Raw genomic sequence first — 13,269 nt, 5'->3', positions numbered from 1 at the left:
AAAAAATTGAATAATTTATACCTAATCATTGGGTTAGCCATACAATATAATGCACGAATAATATGACTTCTCGAGGTCGACTTTATTCTGTTGCAAACTTTTTGGTGGGCGTTCTTCAACAGTTAAGTCCGATTTTAGCAAAAATAAGATTTGCCTTAACTATTTTAGGTCAGATATTTTTTTTTTTCTGAAACGATTAAAATTTACATTTTGGACGTTTTTCCTTTTGCAGGTGTCGTCGATCAACCGGGTTTTAAGAAACTTGGCTGCTCAAAAGGACCAACAAGCACCGACTTCCGTTTCACCCACATGCAATACAGCCGATGCGGTCTACGACAAGTTGAGACTGTTGAACGGTCAAGCGGCGGCGGCGACCGGCACGTGGCCCAGACCTAATCCATGGTGCGTGGGAACCGATTATTATATGTATTGTTATATTTATTATTATTATTATTTTATTCTATTTTGCATGGCCGTCGCCTATGCCCGTATGACTTCCGTTACTAAATGTATTGTTTTTTTTTTTTTCAAATCGCTCTTTTAGGTATCCACCGACGTCCAGCGACAATCCGTTTGCGCCACTTCAACCGTCTGGTCGGTTGAGTCCAAACACCGCCAACTGTACCGTACTGCCGGACATTCTTGACAAAAAAGGTAAGTCAAACAGCAACTTGTAAACATTTTAACCGAAAATTACACCTGAAAACACATTCAAGCTTATTCGTGTAATTCGCGACAATGGTAAACTATTAGAAACGCTTTGAATAATTTTTCATTTGACATAAAATATCAATTCTCGTGCTATGTCTTCTTATTAGGTTAGGTTAGTTATATTCGACAGGAAAACGGCTTACAGCTGGTTTTTAGCTATAGTATAAAAAATTAAATAGACAAAATATAGTATTATCTATTTAAAACCACATTGTACTGTGTCTTTCACGTAGCATGAACGTTAATGTAATTAAATGGTTATATTATTATGGTATTATAATAAAAGCAGAAGAGGCTGACGAATATAATATATTAACTCGGTCGTTTTGTTGTATAAAGGGCGGGTCGCGGGACTTTACGGGCAGGGACGTTTTAGGTGAAGAGTCCGCCGAATGCTTTATTTTATCTCTGCCAAAAAACAATCTTCGATCGAATATTTACTTATACGCTTATGTTGCACGCGAATATATATTATACACGGGTCATGGTCGGATTGTATAGGTATAATAATATAATGTTATTAAAAAAAAACAGAAAAAACACTTTTAACCGGATCTCGCGCAATATTTCTCTTCTCTCTCTCTCTCTCTCTCTCTGAAACAAGAAAATATCAAAGCCAATGCGGACGGCTCGGGGTTTGTGCAGCTGACACAGCAACCGGAGAAGGGTTATAATATTTAGATAAAGGGACGTACGGTTTAGAGGGGGAAATGGGGAGGCATTACCACAAAAAAGGTTTTCGGGCTACAAACACGGTAACCATATTAAATTTTGCCATAGTCCGGAATTCCGGTTTTCATCCGTATAAACGGCACGGGGGGAACAATATATGAAAATACCGGAGAGCAATGGAAGACAGGGAAGGCGGTCGCTAGCATATTATTTAAACGGCTCAGTGGAATGCGGGATGAGACGAGCACAGACGAGCTATTACATCGGGTCTAATAATATATCAGCTTTATACGTTACATCATACATGTAATAATATATTTGATCGTTTTCAAAATGCCTCGTTCCGTTCGCTCCAGGATTTTGTTGTATATTATTTTTAGTAAAATAAAAAATATTTTTCCCTTTTTGAAAAAAAAAAAGTTTAACGGTAAATAGATCCGCACGCTCTGACCATTTTTATTTCTGTACACGAAAGCGATATATTATTATAAAGCGAAAATATAAAATATTTGATGATGATTTTTTTTTTATCCATATTTTCCCCATAAAGCCGGGTGCTATGTATGCACGTATAAAATACAATTCATACGAGTATGGTATTGTATTTAATGCCGATGTGTATTGTGAATTGACGCGATGGTCGTGCGCGGCGAAAATAGAGGTATATATTTGATCATAAATAGGGTTTCCTCTTTAACACGCGCTCATACTTGTGCATTGAAAAAAATCGTACCGTGATCATTTATCCGTGAATAATTTGCTGGTTACTTTCACGTCTGACTGACGGTTTGTTGCGCAGCTGATCACAGTGTCGGACCTTCTTGTCGTCACCTCATGTACCTAAACACCATCACGCCTCTTCTTCGCTTTGTACACACAATACGTTGTGTAAATATGACAAACACAAATATCCGGAAAACCATACCGTGAAGATTTGTGTGGACAATATAGAATGTAATAATAATTAGTCGATGGTCATGTGTGATACGACGGCACAATTTATCACCAATTTTTATGCTGATAATACTCAAAACGCTCTGCACTTGGAGTGAGTAGTGACCCGTTTTTTAAATTATCTACTAAACCAAAAGTGGGAGGTCGTAATAGCCGGGATAATATTATATCGTTATACTTGTTCATACATAGCCCAACGGAAACAAATAATTATATTTTGTCGAGGTTCGTATATTTTTTTGATGTTTCGGAAATAATTCTTATACAATCATTAAAAATGTATATATATGTATTTAGGAAATCCTATTGAAACATTTGTATAACTCATATTTGATATTCTGCCAAAAAGCCAAATGCCATTGAATATCCATAAAGCACAATGTCGTACTTTGTGAAATAGTTTTATTCGGTTGCCAGTCTTAATTAGTTGATTTGGATGCAGGAAAATTTGAACTAAAACAGTTAAAAACTAAAGTTTACACTGTATGTTTAAAAAAATATTAAATTTTTATGTCAGTTTTTGCCGTTTTTTATAGCATTTACCATCTTCGACATAAAATGATTTATTTTATATTTCTTCATTACATATCTCCCTTTTCTTAGATAAAACTATAATATGATATTTACTTCTATAGTTCTATGTAACATTTGTATTTGAAACTAGGTATAATATCATTACTTGCACTATCGCTCATGATTGCCAAGACGATCCGCAATCGGTTTATGTTATTTGCACTAGACACTAAATCTAAGTCAAGTCAACAAAAAGTTACAGATTTTTTACACATATTTTCCTGAAATAGGAACGTCTATTTTCCTTAAAGGTATTTGTTTTTCGAAAAAATATGGTCCTTATCAAGAGTCGTACTAGTACGAATTGTAACATTCTTTATCTATTATTTTTTTTAAATAATATGTAACTTACGAGAAATTAAAATTCCATCTATCACAATAATATTTTATATAATTATCATATAAAACGTATTTTTGGATTTTTGTGTTTTGGATCTCGAGTATTTAACCTATTCATATTAGTATTGTTATAATAACAATGATATTCATGTCATAAAAACACATTTAAATTATATCAAGAGTAGGTTTTTATTTTATTTTTCTAACAGCGCTTCAGCTACCTAATTAGGTTTATTAAATTGTAGGAGTTAAATACAATATTCCACTATAAAATGTTATCAACGGTTTTTTTGGTGTATACAATTTACTGAAAACCGTGTTTTTAAACAATGTTATTTCGACCTATTAAAAAAGAGGCTGGACGTCCTGTACACTATAATATTATTATTGAATGAACAATTAGGGTTCTCTGAGAAAATCCCTACGAATTTAATGTATATTATAAGGTCGTATGTTGTAATCAAATTAAAATTATAATAATCCCAGGGACTAACCTAATGGAATGTTTATATCTACATAAACTATGTCAAAGTACTGTATGGGAGCGAACTACATTATAGTATGTACCGATATTAAACGGTGTCGACTATCGCAGATTGACGGGATTAGAGGTTGTTTGTTGCACGCGATAAAATTAGTTAACGTTAAATTGTACGCACAGACGATAATAATTAGCGTCGGTACTTTAGAAATGTGTATACAAACAACATCTGTGGACTGTGGTTTACATATAATAATGTATGCATAGGGGTTTAAACGCGAGCAATAAAGCTGGGCGGTCCGTTGACTTTGACGACTAACCTTTTCCGCCGGAACCCGTGTTGAAATTTACATAATCACCTTTGGTATTTTACGGTACATGATAGTACACGAGCAATACTGCATATTATGCATTATGCAACTCGCACAGTATAATAATAATAATATATACAATCTCCGTTGACGATGACAACAGTGTTTCTTTCTTTGGGCCGCTTGGGCAATGCCAATGAGTGTATACTTCATATTGACCATTATTACCGACCGTGATATGATGACAAAATTAAAGTCTTAACAGAATAACATACACCTGCTCTAGTACACGAATAACTGTGCAGGGATGGGCAAAATGCGATACTTGGAATGAAAAATACTATATTTTGTGTTTTGTCATAATTTACTTAAGAAGGTGTTTGTGTATCGGCTCAGCTAGATTGTAATATAGTTATCTATAATGCCAATGTTGCGGACAGACAACAGAATTTCTGTAAGCTGACGGGAATAATGATAAAAAAAAATAAAAATAAGAAACCTAGTCTGAACTACATACACAAAAAAAAAAACAATCGCTCGACCTCTTTGCTCTTTCTCCCTCCCTCTGAATTTGACAATTCGTTTAAAAATAATTACGTGTCGTTTGTTTTTGGAGGCGACTTTGAACGCAGAAAATCTTTTACGGTTTGCTGGCCTCCGGCGCGGGAAAGGGTATAACGTTATATGTTGCAGTTGTTATTTAACGGGATATTCGCCTGTTTGTGACGTGCTTTTGTAATGCGCGTTGGCTCTTATATGTGTATACACACACACACACACACACACATATATATATAGTATACACACACCAACGATGGGGATAGGGTGAAGGGGCGGAGAGCCTCACTCCGCACATAATCCGATTAAAAATTATCAAAAGCCCGCTGCTTTTATATTTGTATATACCCCCGGGAAACAATTTAAATTGTTCGCCTTCGCCACTTCCAGCCGAGACCCGAGCAGTGACAAATTTTATTTACTCGCCAAACGTCGCAACAGCAGCAGCGCGTGCCGCCGTCCGGCTAGCGGTTTTCAACTTATTACACTATAAACCGCGATGCAGTTACAGAACAACAGCCTGAGGCCTTTGGAATTTTGCACGTGCAAAATTAAAAAAAAAAAAAAAAAGTGTAAGGACAATCGAATATTGATTGGTTACTTAAGTACCCGGAAAAGGCCGACAGCGCGTGCACTTGGAGAAGTTGTTATTTTATACATATTAAATTATATTGTAAAAAAAATCGGCCCCTTCCTCACTCTCTCTTTTGACTGGGTACATGATTACGTCGAATGACTTCATTTATTATGATTTTTTTTTTATTATAACACATAAGTGTACATTATTATTATTTTACTTGCAAAATCCGATTAACAGAGTCGTGCCCAACCAATCGAGAACCGCACACGCCAATCACAACGCATGTGCGGCTCATTGGACCGTCCTTAATCGGTTGTCCTTATAACGTTTTTATTATTTCTACAGTAGGCTTTATATAATGTCCGTATGTACGTGCACTCAATAACATTATTATTATGATTATTGTGTTTCAAATCCACCGAGTGACCCGTGGTACGCCATAACCAGCTTCTATACTTATTATAAAGGGTTTTTGAACTTATTTATATTAAAAACTTAACAAAAAAAACTAATACATGGTACGTCTGTAAAACTTGTCCAAAATATATCCTTGTATTATTTTAGGCATTGTTAAAACTTAAAATATGTTTCAATGATTTTTCCTAAATGAAATAAACTTAATATTTAAACTTACGAACTATTATCTAAATAATTATAGGTAACAATAGTTTATTCTAATATTTGTTTTAAAGTTACTGTACGGACGAAGCTAGGTACTGTTTTTGGCTTTATACAATTTTTAAACAATTTTACTATTCTGTGTGTACTGTAGAATTGTGGGACACTTTACACACCTTGCGTGTATATATGGTTACCAACTACTCTATGAACGATATAAAATTTTTTTTTTAATGTCGTCAATTATCGTACACCTACATTTTTTTCAAACCACACCCAAACAACGACGTTTTGTGACTCGCGATTTAATCGCCATGTTATATTATTATAATCCATTGTGCGTTTCATATTATATTATATTATGGTCGTCTTCGGGCGAGGTACGATGCAGTTATCAGACCGCCAAGACGACGTTTTGCCGTCATCAATCGTTGCAGGGCTTATATTATTATATATATATATATATATATATATGTATACACGAGTGTATGTGTGTTTGTGGTAACCGTAATTTATTTCTCTGTGTGCTCGGCTCGTCCTAGATAAGTGTCGCGAACGGTTACAAAAACATTGTCCTTCCCCGACGATCGCATCCCTCGTATCTGCCGCGGTTGAATAATAGCTACCGTCACCGGCTCTTGGGTGTGTGTTCTATATAGGTGTATAATATTATACCCGTTCACCGGCTCTCGGTGTACGGTATATATATATATATATATATATTTATTAGCGTAAAGGTGGAAGAGAGCGTATAGCGCGTGTGTGTGATAACGACCGAGGATGCCGCCGTGTTATTTAAGCGTTCAAATGAATGGGGAGCGTTCGAGTAGAAAGTTGCTGATAAGACGGCCGAGACCGCTATATAGTCGTATATATATATATATACACATTGTGACGGTTTGTATATTATAGTTGTGCGTTTACCCCCCATTTTCTCCACAATGATCTTCGTCAACCCTCCCCTATTTGGCACCGGGGGTCTCTCTTATCGTCGCTCTCTCTCTCTCTCTCCTCGTATCGAAGCGCACGCCGTATCGCCGTCTCACGATTTTGGCCCGACATTGTGCCTATGAATATAGCAATATACACCTATACCTTCTCCTCATAACCACCTTAAGACGCCCGTACACTTTTTACCCGTTATCCAAATCCGATACATACACACCGCTTACACTGTATCTACAGTAGCTGTTACAGTGTGCACACGCGAAAGTCAATTTTACAATATCTCGCAACGCTGTATAGCGAGTCTTAAGGATTACCTATATATTATGTTATAATAGTTTTCTCGTTAATACTACATACTCGGTACATAGTTCGTAAAAGAATCTGGAACTGGAAGCTCACAAAAAATGAGATCAAACGCAAATAGACGACAGAACGAGGTCCTCGTCAGATAGATTTTGTGTTTTTCAAAGGTAGGTCGTAAATTAATTGTAGGAAGTGCGTGGCTATCCTTTCCTCTGCAAAAGAACACACTTTTCTCGTTTTAAGTTATTTCATACATTTCCCAAGACTAAACCGCATACATCCGAAAATTGTTAAAGTTTAAGATTAATCTTTCAACGCAATGAAAGTTTCAACGTATAATTTAAATCTGCGAAATAGCTTTGTGGGATGTAATTTCTCTGAAACAATAATAATAATCTGTATTCAAAAGAGGACATAGTGCAGTTTGTAAGGAGTTCAAGACTTGCCTGGACTGGGCATGCGTGGAGAGCTGATGGGTCTCTTATAAAGATGGTTATGATGAATCAAATAGATCGGAAAAGACCAAGGGGACGTCCAGGGCAAAGGTGGCTAAATGTGATTAGAAAAGATCTAGAGGAGTTAAAACCGGACTGGAACGGAAACTTGGATCTAGCTTACGCAAGAGAGATATGGGGGGAATTGGTTTTAGAAGCAAAGAGCCTAAATGGCTCGTAAAAGCTTAAAAAAAAAAAAAAAAAAACAATAATAACGTTTTGTTGAATAAAATATATCTTATATACTTTTTATTTTTACATTAAATGTATAAATAAATATTTAGATATTTTATTTTGGTATGTTACCAACTTAGAGTTTTTAAAATTACAAATTCTGTTCATCAAACGGCATTTCTTAATGGCTTTAAATCTGTTCCATATTATATCCTCTATAATTTGCCTCTCCGAGTTAACTTTTCATTTTTTATTATAAAATTGAACCGTATTAATTCATTCAGTAAATTTGCTATTAACACCACTAGTTGTTCGACATTTATGTAAACCTTACCTTACCTTCATACTTTTCATAGGAATCACTAACGATCTTATTAAACATTATAACTCCTATGTTAAACATATCTATATAAAGTATGTTTCAATTTTATTATTACATCCGATATTATCTATTCGTACCTTTTCCTGGACATGTATATTTTGCTACACCATTCGTCGAACGAAACCGGTACCGGTTTGATATTATCGACGTGGGGATTTAAACGTTTTTTTTTTTTTTTTTTATACCGTTCCCCTTCTACATTTAAACAGTAATAGCGTACCCGCAACTTTATTATAATATATATATATCTATGCGCAAACACCTCTGGTGCTAATGTCAGCGTGTGTGTGTGTGTGTGTGTGTGTCACCAACGTTGGTCATACCGATATTTTTGTCGCCGGCTGCCGTTGTTAGCGCCCGTTATGTATACATATACATAATATTATAAAATATATATTGTATTAAAAGCGTCGACCCTCTCTCTCTCTCTCTCCGCCGTTCTGTCAGCGATCGTTTGTGGAGGAACAAAAAAAAAAAAGGAAAAAAGAAAAAGAGGAAAAAACACCGTGTACACGCGGCCGAACCCCTTGTCGCGTTTTCTGCCCCCCCCCCTCAACCCTCTCACCCTTGGATTTAACCGGGTCCGACCCACTGCCGATCGGCGCGGTCCAATGAACAATTTGAACCCCAAAGTCGACGGCTGCCCCGAACCGTGTTTATATATATATATATATATACATGCATATATGTATTCGAGAGAAGGGGGTTGCACAGATTCTGTAATAATCATCCCTACACTCGGTATACATTTAGATATAATATATATGATGATGATCACGAGGACGGTAAACGGCGGAGGGCATGGCGGCGTCTTTCACGTCATAAACTCGGACCTTTAAAATAGTTTTAGTTAATACTACCGGCTCTTGCCGTCGCCCGTCCTTTTTACATAATATCGCGTGCATACTATACCCTATAATATGGCATATCGCGCATAATATATTGCCTACACACAACACAGTATATACGCCGTTGCGATGCGTTCGACTTTAGACAGGATAGTGCATAAATGTTTTACTTGTAGATAAACGCATATGATATGTAATTGCTTGGTGCCTAGCGGACGTGGTTAATATATATAAGCGCATAATGTATTTGTGCCAAAACTGTTGGACGAATATTATGTACCGGAAGTAGAATCCAAATTAGTACGATGTAGTTATCCGTTTTTGTATACTATCATTTTGTCGTACCTCGTATTGAAATGTCACAAAGGCCGTTGCCAAAGATTATCAGTACAGACGTACGTCAGTTGGAATATTTTCAAATTACAAATTGTTTAACATTAGATTTTACCTTCATGTTATTGAAATCAATCACTGTAAAGCTTTTCAATGGTGTTTGACTCTTAGCGAATTGTCCTCCTCCGACGTTTTTTCTTTTCTTCTTTCGGTTTTTTCTTCGCGTATGGTTATTTAAAAACCTTTGGTTGATCTCCAAGAACGTCTCAATCGCACCACATTTTCTATTTTTGTAACGGACACAATTATGAAACGTATTGCTAAAAATTCCAAAGTAGTTTATATTTATTCGGCGTTCTTCAAGGAAATTTTCTTTTTAGTATCATCAATTCCTAGTAATCTCTTTATCAGAACTTATTCATCTTGACTTATGACAGATGTGAATCTGGGAAGGTATTTTTTTTTTTATACTTTCAGCAAAGTCTCGACTATAAAGCATCTTGCTGTGCAAATCATCATTGCCGATCCCAAGAAGTATTCTGTCGCATTAATTATAATATAAAACTGTATTCTGTATGGAACTATGTGTTCCTGAAGCTCTCATTGGAGCTTTTGTCGTTTGGCCATGGTAATTTCTTATTTTGTATGAATAACCGCTGTTACAGTTACTGATGCGCGAGATGTTATTAGGGATTCATGTCGTTTTTCTACTATATATTAAAATACTATTTATTAAATAAATCGTAAGTCCTATTGAGACACGACAAAACACTCATTGAGTAGGAAATTGTATAGTTTTAGATTTGGACGGCGGCATGGGATCGGACGAGACGTGCACATCCATCGGCGACAACTCCAACCACGACGGATCTCTTGGCGGAGGATGTGCTCCGGGCTCGACTAACGATGACGACCAAGCTCGTCTAAGGCTCAAAAGGAAACTGCAAAGAAACCGTACTTCGTTTACCAACGAGCAGATCGACAGTTTGGAAAAAGGTTGAACCGCCGACATCCGTTTTATATGCAATTAACTGTTTTCACTGACTAAATATATTTTTTTTTTTCCCCCCGTTTTATAGAATTCGAACGGACCCACTATCCGGACGTATTCGCTAGAGAAAGACTCGCCGGCAAAATAGGATTGCCCGAAGCAAGAATACAGGTAACTAAACATACCGAGTAAAATAAATTAGGTGTATAGCGCTCGTATCCGTGCTCGTAAGTAAGATTATGAGTTTTTAGTTTTGTTTTTGTATGGCGTAAATGTCCGGCAGTACGTCCGAAGGCCTATGTTCTTGAAGTGTCGGGTATACTTCAAAGTTAACAACCGTGTGCGGTTTTTCGACAGGTTTGGTTTTCGAACCGTCGCGCGAAATGGAGACGGGAAGAGAAACTTCGGACCCAGCGTCGTCCCAGTTCTAACCAAAACCAACAGCCTATGGACCCGCAAAACCAACAACCACAGCAGCAGCAGCAGCAGCAACAACAGGCGTCCCCCAACAGGATGAACGGTTTTTCGAACAACACAGCCGACGCCAATACCAACATGTACACGACCATCGGCAATCACGACACGTTTAGGTAACACCTTTGTCTAAATCGTTTTCATATTGACACTTTTTTTTTTTAAAATATTTCGGCTACTCGCAGAATATTTTGTATTTATTAAATCGGGTTTATCCAAAAAGTACCGATAAAATAATGACGATATAAGAGAATTTCTATTGGAAAAATAGAGAATTACACAGTAAAGCAAACATTAATATCGTACGTATCCGGTATCAGATAAAAAAGAAAAAAGTTTCCAATTTTTTTTGTTTGTATAATTTGTTTTATTTGTTTTTTTTAAGTATTAATTAAAAAACACTAATGAAACAAATTATACAAACAAAATAACAGGAAACATTTTCCTTTTTCATCTGATACCTAGCGTTGATTTTTTGCTTTATTATAATTCTCTATGTTTTAATAAAAATTCTCTTATATTGTCATTATTTTTTTTTTTTGGTATATATACATACCAATAAAATATAATTAAAAAAAATATATTTATATAATTACTGTACTGAAATGTATAAACAACATTTGGTGTTCCTTTTTTATTTTTCGAGAAAGCAAATTTTTTTCCGAGTATCTAACTTTTGGTACTCAAAGCTTTGTAAGCACCTGTGGTGCAGTATACATGAGGGGGCGAATTCGGTACCTACCAATTGCAAAACACAGTTTGTCTGTCCCTCCTCCTATACACACGATTTGCATGTTTATGGATGTTAAAAACATATCATATTATATATTATTACAAAAACATGTTTCGGGTGTAGAGATAAAATTAATTCTAGGGGGTAAGCAATGATTTTCTAGCATAGCGACTACTGTACCGTTATTGGACATTTTGGGTTATCATGGGGCTGACTTGCTACGCTTAGGTACCTTGTCTTTACCAACATTAAAAACAAATAACTACACAAATATATTACTCTGTTTTAAGTGATTACAATAGAGTTTAAAATGTATTAATCGCTTGTTGTCTGTTTTTAGTCCCATGTCGATGAACTTTGGCATGCCTAGTGGCAATAACGAAAACGGCCTGTCGTTGCCCATCATGCCGGGCCACCACTCGATGACCGGCGACCAACGCGACACGTACGGTTGCATGTCGAGGCCCACGTACGACACTTCTCCGCCGTTGGCCATCGGAACGCCTGGCTACCTGAGACCACCGCTGTCGCCGACTTCCAACGGTAGTCCGCCGGCTCACCACGCCGCCTATCACCATCATCCGCCGCACATAAACGGACACCACCCGCATCACCACGCTCACCATCAGTACAACATGAACAGTTCCAATTCGACGGGTAAGCAACCATTATAATGCTCGTTTAATTAAGATACACCCAACAATGGTCGTTTGCACAAACTATACTTCAAATGTAAGTAGATGAAAAAAACTCATAGTTTCAGTATTGCTTATAACTACTTTAGTATCTCTAAACGTTTAAGTATAGTCGGTGAAAAAGGCCAAAGTGTAAGTGTAGTGACTAGTACTAGTCACTAGCACCTTCATCCATTACACAGTATAATAATGTACTTATAATGGCTAGTGATATTTGATCTCGAGGTCTTTTAAGGACCGGATGAGCTTAAAATAAAAATATAATATTAGTTATCCCTATAGTCACATTATTCTTGTGTTTATTGTGTTAAAGGTCTTATATCGCCGGGAGTATCGGTACCGATCGCCGTTCCGGGACACACGACAGATCTGTCCACTCAGTATTGGTCTCGTTTGCAGTGACATCCGGCTCTCAATTAAAAAAAAAAAAACAACAATATTGTATTAAATCAATGCCGTGCGATTTCCGACGAGAACATAAGTTTATTAATATATATTGTAAATATTATTGTAATTATAATATAACTCATTAAATAGAAAAAAAATATTATATTGAAAGTGTAAACAGTTAAAATAAAAAAATAAAAAAATTGTCGAATTAATATTCTGTATAATTTAAAATTATTTTAATTTTTATTATTATTATCATTGTAAATCGTTTCGATAACAACGTAAATTGTCGTCTAAGTATACCAAAATTATATAAATAACATTATTATGTACTTAAAAAGTGTACGATTATTTTTTTTGTTTAAATTAAAACATTTTGTCAAAGTTCACGAACACCTTTGCGCATTGACCGCACGTAAGTATGTCCTCTGCGGTGACCGTCACTCTGGTTATGTCTCGGCTCGGTGTTTTTATCTATAGAAGATGTGGTTGTGCACCCTGACAGATACAATCATGAAATATTGTTAACAGGACGCCACCCAGGCCATTTCTAAGGAGTAAGGTATAGGCAATTTTTCGAAAAATTTTAATTTAGAGTTTGAACTATAGTGTGTATACTTATTAATACAGTAATGAGGATGCTTTGTAGATTCCCAATTTTTGTCAGAGTATCACAGTCATTTCTATAGGATAAATTACATTCAATT

General features: G+C 36.0%; 1 protein-coding gene across 4 annotated transcripts in view; it reads left to right on the top strand.

The window, feature by feature from the left end:
* Positions 1-12,693, top strand: part of LOC126838896 (paired box protein Pax-6-like) — a 28,767-nt gene extending 16,074 nt beyond the window's left edge. The window contains exons 6-12 of one of the 4 annotated variants that reach the window (XM_050573673.1): positions 233-426; positions 545-654; positions 10,075-10,275; positions 10,359-10,441; positions 10,628-10,860; positions 11,818-12,134; positions 12,486-12,693. In XM_050573673.1, coding sequence (XP_050429630.1) covers positions 233-426; positions 545-654; positions 10,075-10,275; positions 10,359-10,441; positions 10,628-10,860; positions 11,818-12,134; positions 12,486-12,574 — 1,227 coding nt within the window. In that variant the 3' untranslated portion in view covers positions 12,575-12,693. The remainder of the gene's footprint in view (positions 1-232; positions 427-544; positions 655-10,074; positions 10,276-10,358; positions 10,442-10,627; positions 10,861-11,817; positions 12,135-12,485) is intronic. The other 3 variants (XM_050573674.1, XM_050573675.1, XM_050573676.1) reach the window with 3 other exon arrangements.
* Positions 12,694-13,269: the final 576 nt, after the last annotated feature.

The sequence above is a fragment of the Adelges cooleyi genome, unplaced genomic scaffold (assembly GCF_023614345.1).
Source record: "Adelges cooleyi isolate 19-005CV unplaced genomic scaffold, UGA_ACOO_1.1 ACOO_flye_CR_arks_rails_tigmint_CR_PRNA_30, whole genome shotgun sequence".
NCBI lineage: Eukaryota > Metazoa > Arthropoda > Insecta > Hemiptera > Adelgidae > Adelges > Adelges cooleyi.
The sequence above is the reverse complement of the archived record's forward strand: the minus strand, read 5'-3'. Positions and strand labels throughout refer to the sequence as shown.